This window comes from Columba livia, chromosome 5, assembly GCF_036013475.1.
Source record: "Columba livia isolate bColLiv1 breed racing homer chromosome 5, bColLiv1.pat.W.v2, whole genome shotgun sequence".
Lineage (NCBI taxonomy): Eukaryota > Metazoa > Chordata > Aves > Columbiformes > Columbidae > Columba > Columba livia.
This window is the reverse complement of record NC_088606.1, coordinates 37010399-37033273: the sequence shown is the minus strand read 5'-3', so window position 1 is coordinate 37033273 and position 22875 is coordinate 37010399. Positions and strand designations below refer to the sequence as shown.

At 44.5% G+C, this 22875-nt stretch overlaps 1 protein-coding gene across 6 annotated transcripts in view; it reads left to right on the top strand.

Moving 5' to 3' along the window:
• ACTN1 (actinin alpha 1) overlaps positions 1-22875 on the top strand; it is a 90201-nt gene that overhangs the window by 28585 nt on the left and 38741 nt on the right. For all 6 annotated transcript variants that reach the window (XM_065064368.1, XM_065064371.1, XM_065064369.1 and 3 more), the window contains exons 2-3: positions 13859-13973; positions 19261-19380. In XM_065064368.1, the coding sequence (XP_064920440.1) occupies positions 13859-13973; positions 19261-19380 (235 nt within the window). The remainder of the gene's footprint in view (positions 1-13858; positions 13974-19260; positions 19381-22875) is intronic.

Below are 22875 nucleotides of genomic sequence, written 5' to 3'. Positions count from 1 at the left end.
CCAGAGTGTGACTGAGGAGCAGACCCTGGCTTTTACAGAAGGTGGTCCTGGGCTGGTTCTGAAGATCTTGCCAGTCAATGGAGACGTCAGTTTTCTCAGGATATAGGTGCTAGGACATGCCTCCCTGCTCTTCCCTCATGCTCTGTTTCTCAGAGAACATTGTTTGAAGCCTGCAGCTCTTTGAGGTGGATAAGTAGAAACAGCAAACATTTCCTGATGGTCTGAACTGGCCGGTAGCAGCATTTTCCTCACAGTTCTTTCTGCAGTGTTTCTCCCTATGTTCCCATAGGTTTTCCTGTCATCAGGATGGTGGAAGTCTTGCTCTTAGGTTTAAAAAGATATTAAGTTTTTCCCCTTAGTATCTGGCAAAGTGTTCTGCGTGTCTGCTTTTAAATAACACAGCAGCTCCTTACGGCTCCTTTGGACTTGGTTGGAATCACCAGACTTTTTCTGTCGTTCTGCCACTGTCCTCCACAGCACAGGGCCTGATTCCAACCCCCTGCAGTCAGTGGGAACATTCTTCTTGGTAGCCTCTGGGTCAAGTCCAGTAAGTCTACTGACTGCATTTCCCAGGCTTTACCTAGGGCAGCTATTCTTACAGGCTCAACACTCTCAGAAAGTACTGCAGATCCCTGGTGCATGTGTCTTTAAGCCTTGCTTCCTTTCTTCCTTTTCATAAAAGTTTGGAAAATTAGACCATAGCACAAGCTTTTTAAAGAATAACCAATATCAGTAAATACTAGCTCAGAGCTACTGTGCTACCTAGAACTGAAACTGCCTTTGCTAATTGTTCAGGTTGAATAAAAGATCAAAGAGGAAGAAAAACCTCTAATGTTTCTCTTTTAATCCTTGATATCAGTCCCACATCTGACTTCTTTTAGAGTGAGTTTCTTGCTTTGATAAACTGCATAAACAGTTTCAAGACAAACAAAATAAGTAAGATCCAAATAAAAATATGAGGTTTAGGTTTTGAGATTAACGAAGTCTTTAAAGAGTATATCCCCTTAAAGTTAGGTCACGTTCTGCTGAGATTCCAAGTCTGGAGTCTTAGTGGCCATGGGCAGGGCAAGGGAACGTGAAATTGGAGCAAAGACAGCAAGCTGGGGGAAGCAGAGGAGCCAGCATCTTCATCTCTCTTAATGCAGTTGCTGTTCTCTTGAGGTGTCTGAAACATTGAACCACACCAGTCTGGGACAAAGCTTCTGCTCTAATTATCCCCTATCATAATTTTCAATCATCCACTGCCTTTTTTTTCTTACTTTGCTTTAAGATCCCCATCCTGCTCTGAACACATAGTCTGGGAAGACCTGGCCTAACCTCCCCTGCTTCTTTGCTCCCCTGCAGTACTGAGCCTTAGTTCTTGTGCTTGCTTTGTGCAATCTCTGCAGGGTGCCTGTGCCCTAGACCACCGGTGTGGCTCCTACATCAGAGAGCCCTTGCCAAGCTGTGTTTTCCTACTACCACTGTTTCTAGTGTCTTGTCTCAGATATTCAGGCACCCAAACACCTCTACACTGGTTTTCACTGTGCTGTCCAGGTGTGCCCACAGACTTGGCATGGATCCCTCAAAGCACACCTCAGAATCAGTCAGGACTATGTATGCTGGGTGAAGATACGAGATCCCATCACTTGCAGTGCATGTGGTGGTCAGGTGGTGTTAGAACCTTGCAGTGGCATGTGGCTGCCTTGGGACCCATGAGGATGCTCACTAGTTAGACCACGCACTGGGCTATGATGCACACTGAGAAATAGCTTGCTACTCAGTGCTAGTGTAGACAGTTTAAATCATGTTTTATCCTAGTTCTTAGAGGACACATTCATGTCTCAGCAAGGAATATGTCTTAAGATCCCAGAACATAACAGCTTCATAATCTTACCACCCACAGTAGCTTTAGCCTCCATATCCAATTAAAAACAAGTTAGAATGCAATTCTATTTTAAATATGACTATTAACTTAATAAATACCTTTCCCCACAAGCACAGGACACACAGACATTGATATATATGAATTTGTGTTGTTCTTACCTGTTTCATGTGCTGGGTGTTTAAACTATGAGTGAAAACATGATTGTATCTACAGCTGTGCAAATATGTGTGCCCACCTGAGAGTTACAGGCTGGGAGGAGAGATGCTTGTGGTCAATTCCCAGTGATTCACTGAGGATCTGATCATCCGGACACTGCTTGTATGCACTGTTGGACGCCAGCAGATTCAGTGAGATATATAGTAGATGTACTGGCAAGCTTGTGCCACAGTAAGGGCCTACTTCTCTTCACGCATGAGAAGCTGCAGATCTCTGCACCATCCTGATTATCTGTGCTGGCTTCACAGAGGTAACAGCAGTAACAGGTGACAACTCCTGCTCCTCTGTGTCTGTGAATAAAAGGAACGCAACTGCTTGGGGTACGTGGAGGAACAGCTCCACATTTTCAGTCTGTCTCTGCCACAGGGGTAGAAGTGGGAGGGAGAAGGGATGCCAGTATGGTCCCTCTTAGAGTACTTGAGGCTCAGTTCTGTATTTTGCCCTTTAGAAGACATTTACTAGTCAAGTGGGTTAGTGGTGGGACTCTTTTTGCAGTGTCTTTATGTAAACATTGACTATCTTGCCAACACCCAGATGAGTTAAATCCTTTTATCCAGCAGTAGATATGACATTTCCTACTCTGGCATTTCGTTTCACTCCAGAATGGCTGATGGATCTCCCATACAGCTCCCACATTGCTTCTCAATTATCTTGTCTGAGTAATAGCAACATCCTTTTTTTTCTGACCAACATGAAGCAATCCAATTACACTCACCCAAACACCTGCAGCGATAATTTTTGTCACCTATGACTTATAAACATGCCCTTATGTTCATGTCTCACCAGTAGCACTCCTTTCTTCACCTTGTTAAACATGAGATACCTGTCTTTGTTTTCAAGGCCCCATGTCGCCTCTCCCCTTCTTCTTGTCTTTCTGCCATGAGATGGCAGCTCTCACCTCTGTCAGCCCCTGATGCCAAATATCTGCTTATTACATTTTCAAACAAATGTTTTCTTGCTCTTATTTGTGCTGCCTCTCTTACTTAGGAGTAATCTAGAGACAACCACAGTTTTGTTGTTTCCCCTATAATTAGGTTGCCAGCACCAGGTGTATGGATCAAGCTACAGTAAATTGCGCTGTGGCAGTGGGATGTAGTTTTTTAAGAACAAGGTGATTGCACCAAACATTAGAGAATGTGAGGAGATGAGTCCTGTGGTATTGCAAAGGAGGCTACTGTTCAGATGAGGTTATGTAGCTTGTGGGAACTGTGAACTGCTTGTAGCTTTTTTTCAAATAAGATCAATCTCTTTTTTGGATTAAATCTCTTTAGTTTACTATGATCTTGGTAAAGAATGTGACAAGGTAGGTTGTAGGTGTGTTGAGACCACTGCCAAGCACCCTGATTAATGTTGCCTCGTTGATCTGAAATGTGCTGTCTCCACCCTCGTCTCTGAGTCTCACATTGAAAGTGCTTTGGAGCACAGAGCAGCTTTTCACCCTGTGTCTGTGTAGTTTCTAGCACAGTAAGGTCCCTTCCACTCTTCATGGTCCTTACTTCTCTGGTAGTATGGATACATCACAGTCATCTTGTCCCAGGAGCTATTTTCTTTATTTTGGAAAATCCCACATCAAGTGAATGGTCTTAACAATTTAAGACCTTGTTCAAAAGGAGAATCATCTTGAGCTGACAGTGATGCATTTCACAGCTGAAAATGAGCATGAGAACTGAGCGTTGACAGCACATTAAGTCAGGGACAGTGATAATGACTGAGGGGACATCATAAAAGTCTTATTTTCTTCCTGTACATTTTAGCTAACAGTCTGTGTCACCAGTGATGGGAGTGAAGCCCCAGTACATCCATGCCATGTAGCCCTCAGCTCTGTTGGATACAGGTGTCCTTCCTAATTATGTGCTCTTGGGGAGCTCTCAGGTTCACACCAGATACTGCCAAACACTACTTTGGAGTCTCTTTCTCACTAGAAATGCAGCTATAGGTTGTTTTAGCTGGGACAATTGCCATCATCCCTTAGAACACCAGATTATTTCATTTTTTTTTTTCTGCCTTCCAGAGCTCCAGAGTCACTGAAGTTCTGCAGCCTGAAAAGCCCAGAGCAATGCTTTGTCCTAGTTTTGCAGCATCCATACAGAGCAGTGGGCAAATACATTAAGTTGTTTCAATTATTCAACCTGTATTTAGAAAGCCTGGATAAATGAAGCTGTAATTTCCTCTTCCTCCTTTCCCCTTCATCAGCAAAGTAAACAGCTGAGGATAGCCACAGGAAAAAGCAGCACCTGTGGATCCTCCCAGGAAGCCAGAAGCAGCAGCCCCTCCGGGCAGCAGCATGCATGATTGACACAAAGGGTAGTCCCAAATGTCTCTGAACCTCCACTGCAGAAAGGCCTTCAGCCAGATCAGCTCCTGCACTGCCAGCTTTGTGGACTTAGTATGACCTGATAGCCCCATGAGAGCAGAAGCACAAGATAAATCTTTAGCACGGTGGTTACATTTACATTTGTCTGTTGAGCAATGTGAGTTTGCTGGAGTGAGGGCACTTCCCTGGCCTGTTTCCAGTTGAAAGAAGTTCCAGACGAACCATGGATCTGCATGTCATGGTTCATGTTATGGTGCCAGGTGTGCACTGCCTTTCCCCTCCAGCCTTTTCCTGGGGCTGAGTGGTCACATCTCACCTTGACATCAGTACTGGGTCTGCATAAACCCTCTGAGAGAGTTTGACTGGGCGGTGGGATGTGAGATGCAGGGCTGCCATCAGAGACATGAAGGTTTGTGAAGGTTTTTGTCCTGGTGTCCTGGCCCAGTCCTGAGCTGGAGTTCAGCCTCCACGAATCATAGAGTCTTGCTTTCAGTGGTTTGTTGCCACTTGTCAGTCCATAAATAGTGACATCCTCATGCTCAGTAAAATGTTTTCTTCCAGCATATCTTCAAATGCTATGCAGCATTTAGGAAGCTCAGCATATAAAGTGCAGAGAGAAGTTCTGTTTAGTTTTTGTCATGAGAGCGCTTGAAGCAAGCTGACATTTATGAGCTGATTTTGTAAGAAAGAGAAAAGCATAATGAAGAGTCTTGCTAGTCTGAGGTTCACAATAAACTCTGAAAGACCATACTTCTAGCCAGTTGATCTCCTTGTACAGTCTTTTTTGCATGTCTGAAGACCTCTTGTAAGTTCCTAGCTATTAGTGCTCCCTGGTAACTGGGATAAGGAGAGCTTGTACTTTACTGATCGGAAATGCCAGTTGACTGACGGATTTAATGGTCAGTAGCTTTCAAATGCCAGGAGCAGATTCTTCCTAAAATGGTGCAGCTCAGTAGCAGAAATGGCGATAAAGGCACCAGAGGTACAAATGTAGAGAAGAGCAAATATTTACCCTGTGTTGGACGGGAAGAGATTTCTGCCCTTGCCACTTTAGCTTGTTGTTAGCTAATAAAAGGGATTGTTCTGACTCCAAAGCAGTTAATACCATGCCAGTGGAAAAACAGTTTGGAAGGGACTCTGGCTTTTTCTTTTTTCATCCTGTCTTCCAGGAGAGCAGAATTAAACATTTTACAAGACACAGAGAACTGTATTCCACTGAGCAAAAATAAAAACTCCTACACTGAATTTACTTGCACTACTTGCAAGTGATATGCTGATTCATTGCCATCGTCCAAAAGGATTAACTAGTCGTCAGGAGGGTTCATTTTCCCTGTGCAATGGTCCCTAGCTCCACTGGACAAGGAGAGGCTTTGGTGGTGAACTTCACATTTGCAATGAGGTCCAGCCTGGCTTATGCAGTTACAGTCAGGGCTGGGACTATTTCTGCTGCAATGTTGTTCTCATCCTGAGCTGCAGGTACAAGTTTCGGGAAGCGGCTAAGCAGCCATGACTGAGCTCTGTGTTTCCAAATTACAGGGGCTGTGCCCTGGAGTTGTGAAATGTGAGTAAACTTGTGATTCTCCTTTTCACCCTCAGTAATTCCTTACATCGCCACCAAATGATGCTTTAGGTGGATGCTCGTAACACACAGTTCAGTGTAATGATACCTCCTGTTGTCAGGACGTAGTACCTCAGAAATAGCGTGGGCTGTATTTTTTTTTCTTTCAGCCATGCTTGGAACTCAGTGGCTGCAATTAAACCAGAACAGGGCATTACCACTGATGCCAGTGAAACTAAACTCCTTTTGTGGAGGTGGTGAAACAGTGCTGCTGGCGTCTGCAATGATTCCTTCTGAATATCCATTTAATTCCTTCAGCCTTTTTAAGATAATTGGCCAACTCCATTGGAAAGCAAAGCTCTTCATGGTGCAGTGTTGGTCTCTTTGACCATCATACCTTAATTCTTCAGAGATCAGCTGCTGATAATGTAATTCTTCAACACAAACCAAGGTCTTTGAACCACCCCTGTGTCCTGAAGAATGGGCTTGGAGAGTAAATGCTGAAAGGGTTTATCAAATGCCTTTCTTTTTTTGAAAATTGTTAGATGGCTTCAAATGCAAAGTGACATGCAGTGGAGGTATTTCAGGTTAGAAAATGAAATTGGAGGGTGTGGCAAATGGTGGCTGATCTCTTAATCCAAGTGCAAGCCAAAGGCACTTTGGGTGACTCCCTGGACTTGCAATGAGCATTGTTTAGAGAATCTCCAAGCTCTAGAGCTCCTCTATGGGGAGAGGACAGCCATTTGTGAGTATTTTGGGGCACCCAGGTACACCAAGGAGTAAACCAAGAGGAGTAGTATGCAGAGGTGAGGGCTGTGGGGCTGCACTTCCTCCATTGCACATATACATATGTGTAAAAAAGGTTCTGTCACTTGCAGCCTGTGGCCACAGGAACTGTTCAGTGGGCCAGGAGACTGTGTTTTGGCTTATTTGATCACAGCTGTACTTCATGAAGGACCCTTTCAATGCCGAGCTTTCTTCACTAGGTTTGTTGGTATGATCTGTCGTGTACAGCCATGGCCTTTCTTGTGCCATGGTGTTGACAGGATCCAGAATTACTTTGTAATTACTCCCTACTTAACTGAGCACCTTCTTGTCAGCTTATACCACAGCATTGGGCAGGCAAAAATATTGCAACCAAGCATCTTTTGAGTCTGTGAGTGCGAGGAAGGTGACGAGCGGCCACCCACGAGACCCCAGCAATTCTTCCAAGTGCTTTAAGGTGTGAAAGGAGGATTCAGAGATCAGGGTGCCACAGAAACTGTTGGAGAATACTAACGCTAGTTAGGAGAAAATTGCATGAGAATCTGAGGGTTAATGCTGGTAATGAATTAGTGCTGAGTGCAGGGAAACTTGGACTGGGTTGTTGAGATTTGTTTCATGGCCTGCTCAGCCTTTCAGTCCAAAAACTTATCTAATGATGGCCTAGTCTGTTTAAAGAGCAAGTGAGAGAGACTTGTAGTGACTGTGGGCTAGCATCCTCATTACTAGATACAGTATATTCAGCTCCCAGACTACCAAGGTAGAAAGGATCCCATTTAGGGGCAGTTCTAACTGCTTTATTAGTAATTCTGTTGCTTTAGAAAGCCATATGTGCAGCAGTTTTCTGTCTACTCTTAGTAAGCTATTAGTTGTTGTTAGCTGAGTGCCTCAGTTGTTGTTCCAGATAATTTGATTTAAATCAAATCCCTTGCAGCATGGAATCTGCTGTAGAATTTGTTGCAAGCATTAGCAGATCTGTCTCAGCAGTCTGTAATGTATTGTGGTGTAGGAAGCAAGCGCCACAGAGAGTTTGCTCTCCGGCCAGGCAGGGAATGCAGCCTGGCTGTGCAGTCAGCAGCCCAGGTGCACTCCTGAACACACAACTAGCAGAAGACCAGCACTTGCAGCTGGGTAAATTGATTTTGTTTTCCAGCTGTGCATGATGTATTGTTTGAATATCCTGCTTGCTTTTCTGGTGAATGGAAAGGCGACTCCTCCTGTCCTTTCCCCTACAACTCTAGAAGAAAGCCTGGACTAGCACCCGAAGCTTTTGGCCTGTGTAAGACCTCACTTGGCAGAGCACATGTGCAGACAGCATAAAACTGTGCTGCTAGCCTGAGACTGGTGTGCTTAGCAGCTCCATCCCCTTCTTAACAGGAGCCAGACCTTTGTGGACACATCTGAACAGCAAAGCTGTGTTGAAATACTTTATTAAAATTCATCCCCCAGCATAAATGCAAGGAAGGAGGATGCCTCGGTGGCCATGAACACACTGCTTCTCTTTCGGTCCAGCGATGGTGTTCTGGCAAGGCAGTGCTCCAGTGAATTCTTTTTAAGGTTGCTTAAGCCAGACCTTTCTCCTGTCAGAAAGAAGGCAAACAGCACTGCTCTGGCTCAGTGACAGCCTTGCCAGGGCTGTTACACAAATATGGCAGTCTCTTGGCTGTGTCGGAAAGTTTACACTCGCCATTGGAAAGCAGGGCTGCATAGAAGAGTGATTTAGCCAGGAGGGAAGAGCATCTGGAAAGGTCAGATAAAGCTGGAATGTCACTGTCGCAACCACAAAGAGATAAAACTGCCCATTTATTTTATTAAATATCTGTCATTTATGTGGTTGTGGCAACGTTGACGTTTACATTGCTAAAATTGCTCAGCGACTGAAGAGCCTTATGACTGTTTTCTTGCAGCGAAGAGCTCTCTAGATCTGCTCTCAGAAGTGTCATGGCACTGCTGCTTTCCAAGCAGAAACATTCTTTAAACTTAGAAATGTTGACTTACTGTCTTCCTTGCATTCCAGTAATGTTGCCTGAGCCACTTTGGTACCAGAAAGGTACTGAATTAGGAAAGGACAGCTTGAAGAAATTAATGGCTTTCAGGAACAAAAGCAAAAGTTTGGGAAGTGCAAAGAGTACCAGAGAGTGTGTGTGTGGATGGATGTGTGATACAGGGAAAACCAAAGATGGGTTTGCAGTTGGCAGGACTGGGAGGTACCTGGAAGGAGCCAGCTAGCTGACCATGGTATCTAATTAGAGCTTTGGCTGCAGGACCTCCAGCAGTCACCTGGCTGTTGTTTTTAGTTAACTCCATGCCTGGACAAGGGTTAATACGGTGAACTCTGAAGAAGCAGAGACTTTTCATGCTGTGTCAGAAAAAGGGTGTGTGTGCCTGTTAAAACAGGTATGCAGATAGGCTTGTAGATGTTACCCAGCAGTAAACCTGCCTTGTATGTTGAAACAGGGGAGCAGTTAGTAATATTTGCTTGCTTTCAGTAACATTCGTTATTCTCTTTATTATCTGACAGGTTATATCATGGTAGAATATGAAGGTCTTATTGTTCATACAGCATCCAGCACACAAATAGCAAGAGTTGATCTCAGTGTCAGGGATTTTGTGGCTGAAGTGGAAAAAAAAAAAAAAGGCTGCAAATCATAGCTAAATGGGAGCAGGGGGCCAGAGAGCAATGATGAGAAATGCATGCATGTACACACAAATGCTCACATGCCCCTTGATCAGACATCCTCCATTGTGAACACTGAGCAAGAGGCAGACCTGCAGGGGCGTCCTGGCGATCTGTTGTGTCCAAAAATGGAATTAAAAGTAAATAAAATAGATGGAAGGATCCAAGGGCCAAGAAACACAGCTTCATTTGCACCTCTTGTGCAGTTACTGTAGCAAATTTATGAAGTGAGATTTGTATGAAGAAAATGCAGTTGACGGTGTGTCTTTGTGCTATTATTTAACAGTAAGTGGTTTTCCAGCTTTGTAAAATTTCCGTAAGCCTAAAGATTAACAGAGTATTTGTTTCCTCATCTTTGGGACAGGGAGTTAGAGGTAAGCAGGAGAATACTCTCCAGGCTTCTGCATCTGCAGGCAGCAAGGAGGCACATCTGCTGCCTCAGAGCGGTGGTTTGGGCTCACGGCTGAGGAGATGGTGCTTCCCACCTGGCAGTGCATTTCTGCCCTCTGAAATGGGGTGCGCCTCGCGTCACTCCAGCAAACACAGATGGGTTTTGTGTTTTGTTCCTTTTTTTGAGTGGTTGTTATTGTTGTGTGTTTTGTTGTTTTTTGTTTTGGTTTGTTGTTGTTTTTTGGTCTGGCAGCTCCCAGGCCCAGATCTGTGCCAGAAAGATGGCTGGCTGCTCTCAGCAGCCCCTTCCACTTTCAGAAGCTTGTTTGCTGTGACAGGCAGCACAGCAGGACTCAGCGGCCGCCCTGACACGATTGTCACCGCTACCGGTGACTCAGGGCGTGGGGAGGAGCGGCTGCGTCGCCCGGAAGGTGGATGGGGCGTGTGGGTGGTTTCAGTAGATTTCCTAGAATAACAAAAAAGATCCTGTGCAGATGCATGAAGCCAAGTCAGTAAAAATGGCTCCAAATAAGACTGCCAGGATTATAAGAGCCAGCAGACAGCAAAAGTTTCAGCTCTCCCTTGTTCTCTTAGTCCCCCATCTTTTCTACCACATTTCTCCAGCCTTCTCATATCTATCAAATCTCCTTCCAATTTATTACTTTTAAGTAAGAAGATATTTTATTCCTGTGCAGTATATAAAGCAGATGCAACACAAAGCTGTTTCCTGATTATTCTGCTGTGATGGATGTTGCTCTGGGTTGGTCTGTGGAGAATATAGTTTATGAATCTCACCACAATTATTAAAAGCATTCATAATCCTGCTCTCTTGTAAAATGGCCTGATGCATCCACACTGGGCTGCTGGCTGTTGCTGTTCCCATGCACTGTTGTGCTGCATATGGCATTGTGTTTACTGGAGTTGGTGTGAGACCTGAAGGGTGCCTTGACAAAATGTCTGCACATCTGGGAGTTGTCTCGTGGGAACTGCGTGTGCTCTGTCTGTCAACCCTTCGTGGTGTGTGTCCTTGAGCAGCTGAGGTGTCAGCTCTGCCACTGGTGACTAGTGGCAGCATTTTGCAGAATTGTCTCACTTCAGTGTGTCTGGGGCCATGATGTGGTGGAGATTGCTTCAGCAGAGAAGTTCAGTTGCTGGCTCTAGGACTTACTTTTCCACCAAGCCCTAGGTGACTCTTGCAGTAATAAAAATACTCTCACTGATCTGGTTATCCTGCCAGACTTTATAATAATGCAGAGTTTAGAAGATTTATGGTTTGCTTTTAATTTAATCTGTGTTTCTTAGAAATGTAGACCCAGTAACCTTCTTCTGTCCTCAAAATGTGCGAAAAGATGCCCAGTGAAGCTATACTTTCTGCTCTGCTTCAGGCTGATGGGGAAAAAAACTGAAATGGCTTTAGAAAAGTCATACAAGAAATTAAAGTGTGGCCTGTGATTTAGATCTCAAGCTTCCTACTCAGTTCAACATGGGTTTTGTAACATGACCCAAGGCCAGTCACTTGCTCTAGGTATCTTGTCTGCTTTCCAAATACAAGGAGATTTATGGGCATCCACAACCTTCCTGACATAACTTGCTCTCATACTTAGATATGTGGTGATGATGATGTAGCTTTTGAAAGCATCTTGGCTCTCATTTGCCCCTCTGAAGGACTGAAGGAGCCTGGCTGCAAAAGGGAGCCAAATAAATGAACCTCTTTTCACATAATACAGTGCAAGCAGTGGAATGAAGTAGTGCAAAAGGATGTACTTCAGGATACAAGGCCCATTTTCAAATAAAACCGCTCTTATTTGAAAAAAATCTCACTTACATTTCTCAGGGGAATAACAATAAAAAGCAATAAAAGGTGCTTAATGACTTACTTTTTTTTTTAAAGCTTCCAAATCTGGAAGGAAACCAGGCCATCTTGAAAAGAAGAGATCCCAGACTTTCACAATACATGCATCTGTCCAAGGGCTATTGCCATGAAAGTATTTGCAGCTGCACTGTTATCCTGCTCCATCCCACAGCCCTGGCAGAGCGCAAGGCCAGAGCGCAGCAGTGGGAAGCTCAGCAGCTGTTGAGCAATGCTTTCTCCAAGGAAAGGTTCTGCTGTGCTATTTGCACTCATGTAAGCATAAATGCAAGCGGGTTAGTAGAGGAAGAAAGCCCAGCTTCCAGATTAAAAAAAACAAGCCCTGATGCTCTTTGTCATTTGAAGTAATTTTTCTTTTGAAGTCTTGCACATGGTGTAAGCAGTGGTGGAACATTACTAAATTTTTGGCATGCTGTGCTTCAGTATCAGCTTAGTCCTCTCTGCTATGGTTCCCCAACAGCCTCTGGTGGCACAATTGCTGTGGTCCACTCCACCCTTCTGCTTGGCCCTCATATGCCAAATTTTCTCTTGCAGAGGCCTGTTAGACTCTGCTGAACTGCCTCCAAGCACTAAATGAGCAGAAGACCAGCCTTACCAAAGAAAGCAAACAGTGCTTTGCTGGGTCAGTGAGTTGAATTGGCTCTGGGAGCACACCTGGGAGAGGGAGGGAAGAAAGTTCTCCTTCCTTTGTGGAAGTGCTGAGCTTTTAGAGCTGCTCATTTTCTGAGTTACCTCACCCTTTTATTTAAGGAGTGATTGAGGGGTTATCAGTTTCTACAAAGGAAAGAGTTTACTTGGTGTCCTATTCAAACACTTTGAAATGCATTCATTAGCACTTGGACGAGCTTGTACACCTTCAAAGAACTAGTTGCTACCGTTTCCTCTTCAAACAATATTTTTGTGTCAAACAGCTTCTGCACCTCCAGGTTGGGCTCTCTGATTCACCTATTTAATACCATGCCACACCGAGGTGTTCTATGTTTCCTTCTCGTGTTTTCACTATTTAATGGTAGCACTCTTTCAGATCCATTTACATGTTGCTCTTTTGAGATAATCCCTACTAGCACATCTGTTGGATGACATGGTCTCTCCCCTGTCAGTGCCCCACAGGCCCATTGTTCAGAACATGGTCTGACAGATTGCAACCACAGAAAATGTGTCTTGTCATCAGTTGTGGTGAAATTCATCTCTCTCATATAAGAGATCCTCTTACCCTGACCACTTGAGGTCAGAAGGCGTTTCCAAAAAGAGTTTTGTTTAGCCTGAATGCCACTGGCTATGTTTTATTTTGGACCTCGGTCCTTCCTGCACTTCACGCTCACATTATCACTCTAGTGGTGATGTATAATATCGCTAGTTACGGAGTGGCTGTGATGTCTACCATTGAGGTGGCTGCAATGATCCTTCTGCCCGAGGCTCTCAAATACTGGGAATCTGTGACTGTGCTGGACAGTGGTATTGCTAAGTAATGCTTAACTTTAATCCTTTCTAGGACCTGCACTTCTCCTGAGACAGGTGGTAGCATCATTATTCAGAAAGTGTTTACTCTTCCACATTAGGGGATAGGAAAGGTGGGACAGTCACTGAGGGGAGGGAGCTCTGCAGGACAGACACAACTGGGCCGTGGTTTGTGTGGCTGAGAAGCTCAGCACGCTGTCTCTCTGTGTCTAAGGGCTGCAGCGTTTGCTGAGGATGGAGTAGCCTAGAGGCAGTTGGCTGTAAAAAAAAAAAAAAAAAAAAAAAAAAAAATTTGATGTTTTTTGTTTTTTTTCCCCTCAAGCACCTGCATAGAAATTTGGAATGCTGTTTTCTGTTCTCCTTCATACTGTGTTAAGATGTATTGTCTAATACTGGAGTCCCTAGCAATCTGAGCACTTAGCATGCCTTAAAATCAGTTTCGGGGTATTCTAAACCAAACACAAATTGTAGCGGCCTCTCCAGAAAATCAGACATGCTGGAACCATGAAGTGACTTTCTTTCTCAAACTCCTGTCATGGGAACACCCTGCAACTTCTTTGGATATTTAGGTACATATTTAGATACTAATGTTTGTGCACTACAAGGACAGCGGGTGGAAAGATGATAACCTAACCAGGACTGGAATCTCTGTCACGGTACCTAGCAGCACTGCTTTGGTTCTGAACTGATGTTTGGCTTCTGGGAAGATTACTGACTTTTTTTTTTTCTTCCTTTCTGTGTTTTAGACATTTACAGCATGGTGTAATTCTCACCTCCGCAAGGCTGGGACACAGATTGAGAACATAGAGGAAGATTTCAGGGATGGTCTTAAACTCATGTTACTTCTGGAAGTCATTTCAGGTGAGAGAGGTTCTGTGTGGTGCTCTCAAGCGTCCTGAGCATCTCTGTTCTGAAATCTGTCCTCCTCCTTTCCCACAGAATAGGGACAGCAAGGGCTGTAATGCTGCCATTTTTTCTGGAATATAAGAACAGCTGCTTTCTGATTCAGAACAAATTTCTCCCTAATTAATATCTTGTCTCCAGCAGTGACCATTAATTTGCTTTTGGAATGTACTCTGAGCCTCATGGCCTGTGCAGGCTGCCCATTGCATTCCTGCTCCTGCCTCTCTGCTTTCCTCTGCCCGTCAGGAATGCGCAGCCTCCTGTGAAGGCTCAGGCAACAGCTCTTGCTGCTTGGCGGGGCTGACGGAGCGGCTCGGGGAAGAGTGTGGGAATGCTGCACTGGCAAATCATACCAAAGCCACATGACAGTGGGATTAGGATAAAAGTTATTGGAAGACAGAAGTCAAACCAGTAAATCTTTTGTGTCGTTCAGTTTCAGTTGTGACTGAAGTTTTTCCATTCTAGTTTCAATCCAAGTTCAGCACTCAAGCCTTCAGTGAAAAAAAAAATTCCAAGGATAAGCAAAATCCCAGAAAACACAGTCTGAAATAAAAACAGTGACAGGAACAAGTTAGGTCAGATTTGTTTTCACTCCTATCACAGATATCCCACTACTTGACAGATATTTCCCAGGGATTATTTCGTATAAGCAGTAATCTCTATTGATGTGCAGATGAAATAAATACCTTGGTGTAAAGTATGGTGTGAGGCATCAAGGGTGGATAAGGCTGTCTGTATGAAATGGGTTGAATGCTCACAGGCTTTATTTTTGTGACTTTTGAGCTAGTAATAGTAGCTCAGTGAGTTGCACTCCTGACCTTCTTGGTACATTTTCCAATACAATTGCCATGATAGAAGCACTCAGACTGCCTTTCCTCTGCCCCTTCCTTCCTTTCTTTCCCTTTGCCAGCTCCTGCAAAGATGCTATCAGTGTACGTGCTTTTTAGAATTTATGAATATGGGATAAAACCTCAGGGCTTTTGCCCATGCTGGTGGTTTGGAGGGATCAGAGTTCAAAATACTATCAGAGCTTTGCAGCACACACATTGCTTCTGCAGTGCCTGCAAGAAACAAGGTAGCAGAGTCCTATTAGTTTATTTTCTGTATTTATGGTCCCTTACAGAGGAAGGACTGCAGCAGGGAAGCTCAGGCAGTTGGGCTTAGATGGCTTGATTTCTAATCACTGAATGGGAGACGGGGAGAGAAGCATGAACAGGGGAGGGTAGATGAGGCTTGGAGCTAAAGCAGGGGGTCTTCTATCTGCTTAATTTCCTTGCATCAACTCCCATTCTTCCTTTCCAGTTGTCCCTTTGGGAGCCTACCAGCAGGGCCTGTCAGACCCACCTGTTTGGGAAGAAGCTAATGGCTTCCAAGTGCACTGGTGGTGTGGGCACAGCATTTCCCCACGTGCCGCAGAGCAGCTCTGTGCCGGCAGCCTGCTGAGAGGTGACCAGCGGGCAAAGGCATGGGGAGCAGCTGTGGGCTGCATCCCACCAGAGGCCATGGTCCTTCACACACAAAGGACTGAACACCCATTCCTTAGAGCCAGCAGAAGCTTGAAGTGCAGTTCTCCTAGGTACAGCAGAAAAAGAGGAGAAATTAAGCACAGTTGGTTTTTTAACCATTTTACTTCCATCATTGGTGGCTTCATTTCCAGTTGTGAATCGTGCTGCTCTCACAGAGCCTCCTTCCAGCTGCTGGCCCCCCTAGTAGTCCCTTTGGCCCATAGCTGGGGAAGCAGCAGCCCAGCCTGAGAGCAGCATGGGGGTAAAGGATTCTCCTGCTGGTTGGAAAGGGCTCGCCTGTATGTTCCTGCCATGGTTCCCACTGATCACATGCCAAAAGGGTGAGTCTCTGGATGGCTCTTAGCCCTCCAGTTCCAGTATCTGGCCTTTTCTTTCAGCTCTTGGTTCACTCCATACCTTCCTATATTTTGGGGGACTGCGGAGCTGCTGATGGGAGTTTGGCGTAGGCAGGATTGCTCTGTGGCAGGCTGATCTTTTCATCTAGCCCAGAGAATGATGGCCATAAGACTTCAGCTGTTAGAGCACTGGGCCGGCCTGGCCGAGAGCCGTATGGAGCCAAGCGCCTCCTTTGCCTGCCCGTCTGGCCGGGGTGTGTGGGAATGAGGGTGTGCAATCTCCATCACCGTCTCCCTCTGCTGCAGCACTGTGCTGCTGTGGGAGGAAGGAGGAGCCTCCATCAGGAGAGCTGCTGGAGATCCTAGGATGGGAGAGGGACTGTGCTGCTGCGCCTATGGGAGACCTGTTTCAGGGCAGACCCTCCCATGTGTCCTTAGGGACACACCGCTGTCAGGCCCCTAGGGCAGTTAGGAAGCAGTTTTCCCATCTGATGCCACTTCCCGAAGTATGGGAAGCAGTGATGTTCTGCTAGAGGAGAGCATCTCATTTTTACGCAGCCTGGTACCTTTTGGTGGAGAGCTGTGCTGCTGACAGGGCCCCTCCCAGCTCAGCCAGAGCCACCCCGCTCCTGCAGCCCCTGTGCAGCTGGGAAACTCTAGGGACAGTCCTGGGACTTCCTCATTGCGAGTCCTCTCCCATTGGCCTTTGTGGTGGGAAGTAGCAGTTGAGGGCCCTCCCTAGATATTGCCCCAAAAGATACATTTTCCTTCTTCACCAGGTGAATTTCCTTCCCTGCCACAGCCATTTCAGAAATAATGCTACAAGACTGAAAAAGACTAAGCTCATGTTTAGTACTTTTAAAATAAAGTTATAAGGCACTCCCTGCACACCCCTCACACCCCCCCTGCCCCCAACAGAAGGAATGACTAATTGAACTTTTTCCTAAACAAATTTGCTGTAAACAACTTCTGTGCCAACACTTCCTTGCATTGTTTGGCTTTTAAAGTACAGCCTTGGGCTAGTACATGAGAACCAGAGAATGGAAGTGAGTAGACCATTTTCATTGTCTCATCTGGGAGCAGAACTGAGAAATAAAGCAATGATGCAAATAGCTGAAAGTAGAACATATTTCTAGCGTGCTTCCCATTTAACAATCTACATCATTAATAATGTATGGCATGGAACCAGATGAAGCTTTTCTCTGGAAATTTGAATTTGTAATAAAGTCTGAGTCTGGAGGAAATAGCCATTGGGTTTGGGGACTTTTGAAGTAAAAAAAAAAAAACCCAACCAAACAAAAAAAACACACTAAAGCAAAAATCCTATGGTGGTATTTGAGAGAGGAAAACTGCAGTTTTGCAATCACCATCAACTGCTCCAGTATTGCGTTGCTGTCAGAGGGAACACTCCTGCTCTCCCCAGCCCCAGGGGAGAGCAACTCTCCCTTGAGTTGGTGATGCACATAATGTGGCCACAAGGTGAATTGGATCAGTTTGCTGTTCTAGGTGAAACCTAACCTCTTGTCCTTATTTTTCCTCTTGTAAGGCTAGCTTACAGTCATATAAGCTGAAGAAAATGGTTATTTTTTAGCTGGCTCAAGCCATTTGTTGACATTTAGCAGCATAAGTCTGCTTAAGTCTATTGTGAAACTATAAGCAAAGAATGTCATTGTGAAACTGTCACCAAAAATGCTTCCACTTTTATTTAGAATGACTAGCATTATCCAAATAGAAAAAGAAAGCAACGTACCATGACGTGTACTTGAGGCTTTATTACAACAAAAGATTTTTTTTTTTAATCCTAGGATGGAGGTAGTACCATAAATACAGCCTTTTACTTAAATTGTCAGACATCAGTGTTTCGTTTTGAAAGTGAATCTGTTTTTATCCTTAATCTTGAGAGCTAATGACACCAGCCTACAGTAATCACTGAAACACTTTTAGAGGATTTGTCATTTCTAGGCTTCTTTTCTTTATAGGCCATGTCTATGGTGATAATCTGTCTTTCTCCCTTTTAGCTTTTCCTCACACCTTTGTTGGGAAACAAGCTATCCAGTTTTAGTATGAAAGAGTTATTTTTAAAAGTACTTCCCTTTCGCAGCCTTAAGCCTCAAATAAAAGTTTTGAGTCAGCTCTCATTTAATTAAATATTCAGGTTCAAGATATAACCAGAGACTTTTGGAACTGAATAGGTCAGGTAAGTAATTACTTGCATAGACTTGCCCATTTGATCTCTTTTTAATTATTCCATTACTTTTTTCTTTTTTTTTTTTTTTTTCCAAAGTGCAAAACTTGCTTGCATTTTGTTCATTTATTTTTTTGTATTCTGGAGCTTGTGGTCTGAAAACAGCTGTTCTGCTCATTTTTTGGTGGTGTGTGTCACAGGTAGTTCCTGATGTCCTGTCTAATTATATTTCTATTAGGTGTTCCTTTGAAAAGCCTACTTGTCTGTCCAAGCTTTAATTTGCTTACTCTGTGTGTCAGGTTAGTGTTAGTAAATGTAGGCTGCGAGTGTATTTACAGGCAGCCTATCAAGAAGGGCATGACTGCACTTAATTCAACTCTTTGAAATAAAGTCAAGAAAGTGCTTTTACAAATCTTCCAGCTTTTTTCCAGTCAGGACTCATTTCTATCAGAGATTTACCTGGTCTTACCTGGGAGCTAGGTTGCTTCCCTCTCTCTCCCTCATTATAAACATTTAAAATGCATACTACCATGTAAGAGATCATTGTATAGAGTTAGAAGTACATCAGACATGTAATGGAAAGGGGTTGAGATGGCAGTCCTTACAGTTATAAAGCCACTTGCCAAAGCAGCAGTTTAATTTCCTGATACAGGGACTTGTGTCCATTCAGTGCGGAGACTTAGAGAGGCAGGAGGTCTGTATCCTGGCTGTGGAAAAGGCAAGATACAAGATACCCTCATGTTATTTGACTACAGGGAATTCCAAGAAGGAGAGATTTGTTTTGTAAATTGGATGTTGTAAATGTTGGAAGGGACTTCCTCACCTGTCTTCGTGGGGGTGGGAAGTTTGTGCCACTTCCAGGCCTCCTTGTCTGTGGTTAACAGTACTGCCTCAGTCAGTGTGGTTTTGAAGGACTTTTTCGTTTCTGATATAAACCTCTTGTGTAAAGGACTCTGTGCCAACAGTTCCTCTGTTATTAAATTATCTGGGGTGCAACAAAAATATACTTCTCTGTCTGATTCTTTCTGGGGGTACTTAAGAGTGAGTATGGCTGTCCTGCCTTTGTTGAGGAAGGAGGCAGGAAGATCTATCTTCAGTCTGGCTGAGCAGCAGGACCTACCAGCATGGGGAAACATCCACCAGGGAAGAAAGGGTTCAAAACTGTTTTCTAATACTTTTGTTTTCTCTTTTCTTCTTAGGTGAACGTTTGGCTAAGCCTGAAAGAGGCAAAATGCGAGTGCACAAAATATCTAACGTGAACAAGGCCTTGGATTTCATTGCTAGCAAAGGAGTCAAACTAGTATCTATTGGAGCGGAAGGTAAAGAAACCAGCTGATTTGTCTGGGCCCAGCCTGTGCTTTGCCATTGCCTTTCTCTCATGGCTAGATGTCATTTCCCTTTGCTCATCCCTAGCCCTACCATGTCTTTGTAGAATAAGTTGTGGAGGAAAAGGGGGGAGGTATTAGGCCTTTACTCTGGATTTAAATCCCACCTTCATACCAAGATACCAAATCTGATTCCCACTTGGGCTTATTGGTCAGATCCTCCTGCTTTTCTCCTGGTTCTCGTGAGTTAAGAAAAGCATTGAGCAGTGGCAGGAACAGATTAATTGGGATGTTTCTTTCTCAAATGAAGAAAAATCTAAATTGAAGCACAGCAGCTGCTTGTATTTAGCTTGCTGCAGAGCTCTGGGAAAGATCCTCTGTTGCTGTAGGGCATCTCGTGGGTCAAAGCCAAGTGTAGTCCTGAGCACAGGTCAGGGACCCCAGAGCCTTCAATTTTCAGAGCTTCTAGGCTCCTTGTTGTGCACCCCAGAAAGCTGGGTGCTCTGCCTGGAAGCTGTGTATTATCGTGTAGAGACCATTGTGGGCAGCACCAGGGGTACCCTCAAGACAGATTTGCGGATCATGCAAACAGCAGGGGTTTGTGTAGCATTTTTTTTTTTAGCAAAAATGGGGGGTGTTTTGCAGATATGTCACCCAAAACCCAGGAGGACTTGCAGGTTAGTAGGGTGGTTTGCTATTTTATAAACCATAACAACTTGTCATCTGGATTGTGTTTGTATGATACTTGTTTTCCTCTGCTCTGGACCTGTGTGTAAGTCCTGCCTATGGACTCATGTTGTCAGTGTTGTTGTGGCGACACTCTGCTTCTGTGGTATTTCTATGTTTGTCTTTACAGTGACCACAGAAAATGAGGGAGGTTTGTTATCTCCATCTTACAGATGGAAATACATGGTTTCTCCAAGGAAACTCATGACAGAGCCAGGAAATGAGCACATGATACTGTCCTGGATGAGCATTCCTCCTCCAGGAGAGTTGTCAGGCTGCGGAGCCGAGCCCTGCCTGTTCCTAGCCCAGGAGGTCAGAGCACATTGGCATGCCATCCCCAGTTTTGGCATTTTAGGTGTGCTTTTAGGGACATCTCTGGTCCGCTTGTTCTGTGTCAGATCAGGCAGAATACCTCAGCTGCTGTGGGTGCTTATGTTTGCCTTGCTGAGACCTTTACCTCAATGTACTGCTTTAACTTTATGAAGACCTTGGAACAATTCAAACTAGTTTCCAGGCACATTGCAGACACTCCTTTACTGTGTTTGGTATTTAAGAGCAAAACACAAGAGGTGGATGGCTCAATTATGCTGATACTTTGTATGCAAAACTTTTCTGCAGTTTTCTCAGCTTTTTCCACAGGAGCAACCTGAGTGTGTTGCTGGCCCTGAGTACAGTTTATGTACTACAAATGCATATCTACGGTCAGTTTGTGCCCTTACAAAAAAGACTGATGCATCTAGTGTCTGGTGCAGTGGTCCATGTCTGTATGGGACCCTTTTCAAACTGGAAGCTGGACCTGGAGGTCTTAAGGCCTTAAGACAGCTCCTGCTGTCATCTAGATCTTGGACAGACTCTTGGATCTTTCTGGGAGTCTAGAGCATGCTTAAAAACTATTTTCCCTACTATGTTCCTTTTTTTTTTTTTCCTGGTTCTGATCTCCTTGGCCCTAGTTTGCCTTTTCCTCTCCTTCCACTGGATTTTTCTTTTTTGATCTCTGTTCCTGAATCAGCTGTGACTGTACCCTCATAGCAATTAGAAATCATTTACAAGTAAAATGGTCTGTGACCAAAGATCTCCAGGGCCCAGTTATTCAGTATGGATTCATGGCAGTTACCGTGTTCAGAAATATGCTGTAAGTCGCCATTTTGTGACAGAAGCCACGGTCTGTGTCAGTGTAAACAGTGCTCCTGACCTCCCCTGCCCATGCAGCTGCATGGTGAACCCATATAGGTTTCTTTTTACTACCAAAGGGTAGCACTACATTAAAGTTTAGACCAAGGTTAGATGTGATTTTTATACAGAGTGCTTGGGCCTGTGCTGTGATGCCAGCTCAGGCCATGTAAGTGATCACACAGTGTGGGCTCCCCCACCCCAGCGCCTGCCCTGCACACAGACCCAGCCCAGGCCACTCTGGTTGTCACCAGGAAACATAACCTGCTGCAGGGGCTGCTGCCTATTCCATCCAGGTACTTGGTGTACAGTGAATTACGTATCAGCTATAAAAACTAACTTTTCCTTTGAACAGCACAACAGCAACTCAGTCCATGGAAGGGATTATAAGCCTTCCTGGAGCATGAATTTTAAGGGCTTTCAGACTTTAAGATGACATCACGCAGCAGCGAAATAGAAGATAAAAGCCAGTGAGGCAGTCATAACACTGCACCAAGAAAATGAGGTGTACATGCCTCAGTCAGATTGGACTGATCTAGGAAGTTTTCCAGGTGTTTTTTTCCCTCAGAAGAGAAAAACATGATCCCACACCAGTATGGTAGTACTGGCTGGAGTGTAGTGCGCTCCTCACCTCAAGGTGGCTTGTCCCATCTCTGGGTGTCTGCTGAGCAGAAGGGTCCTGTGTGAAGGATCTGCAATGTAGCTGTAGCTCTCTGTATACATCAGACAAATTGCATTGGCCATCAGTGTCCTTTATTTTTTTTTTTTTTCTGGTTAAAAATAAGTTCCAGAAATAATCCCATGGGGTCTTTCAGGTTGGCTTTAAGCCTTGTTGAAAATTCATGCTTAATCACTGTTAAAGCCAGCATCATCAAATAAAGATCCCTCTCTGCTGTTTACAAGCCAGACTCTGCAGCCGTGTCCCAGTGAACAAGAACGAGAGTTGAAGAGGATTTCATACACTTGCATAAGTACAGGATGTATTACACGTCCGCATTAAAAGGAGGATGAACTGAGCAAACAGAATAAGAAATGAGGGTTAAGAGCTGCTTTTTACAGCTATATTTGCCTGTTAACAATTCAAGATGATTCTAAACGTCTTTGTTAGCCAGAGTCCATAGGATCAAAGCAGTTGTGGCATACAGCAGACCTGTGTAAATCTGGATCAAGGAAGTCTCGAGCCTGGTGCAGCTTCCAAATGGTTTTTCATCTGCTTTTCAACCTCACTGTCATTTGACACCTCAGGAGCCTTCTTTTGCTGTAATAGATTCCATACTGGTGTCAAATGCTCCTGGGATTTAACAGACTGAATAGGTCAGGTATGCGACCCAAAGACTGTTTTATTTGCACCTCTAATCTGCCTAGAAATTTGCTGCTTTCTTAGACAGATGTGGTTCAGTTCAGCATAAGGATAACTTTGGATGAACTGATCCCTGGTCTCACTTGTGCAAGTGAAAGAAGAAATAAAGCTTAAAGATTTCAACAATTGCAGAAGTCCCATCTGAGCAAAACACCTAGTGAAGCACCAGGCAGAGCAAGCATACATTTTACAGTGGAAAGAGGAAGGCCAGCAACTCCATGTTAGTGGGTGAA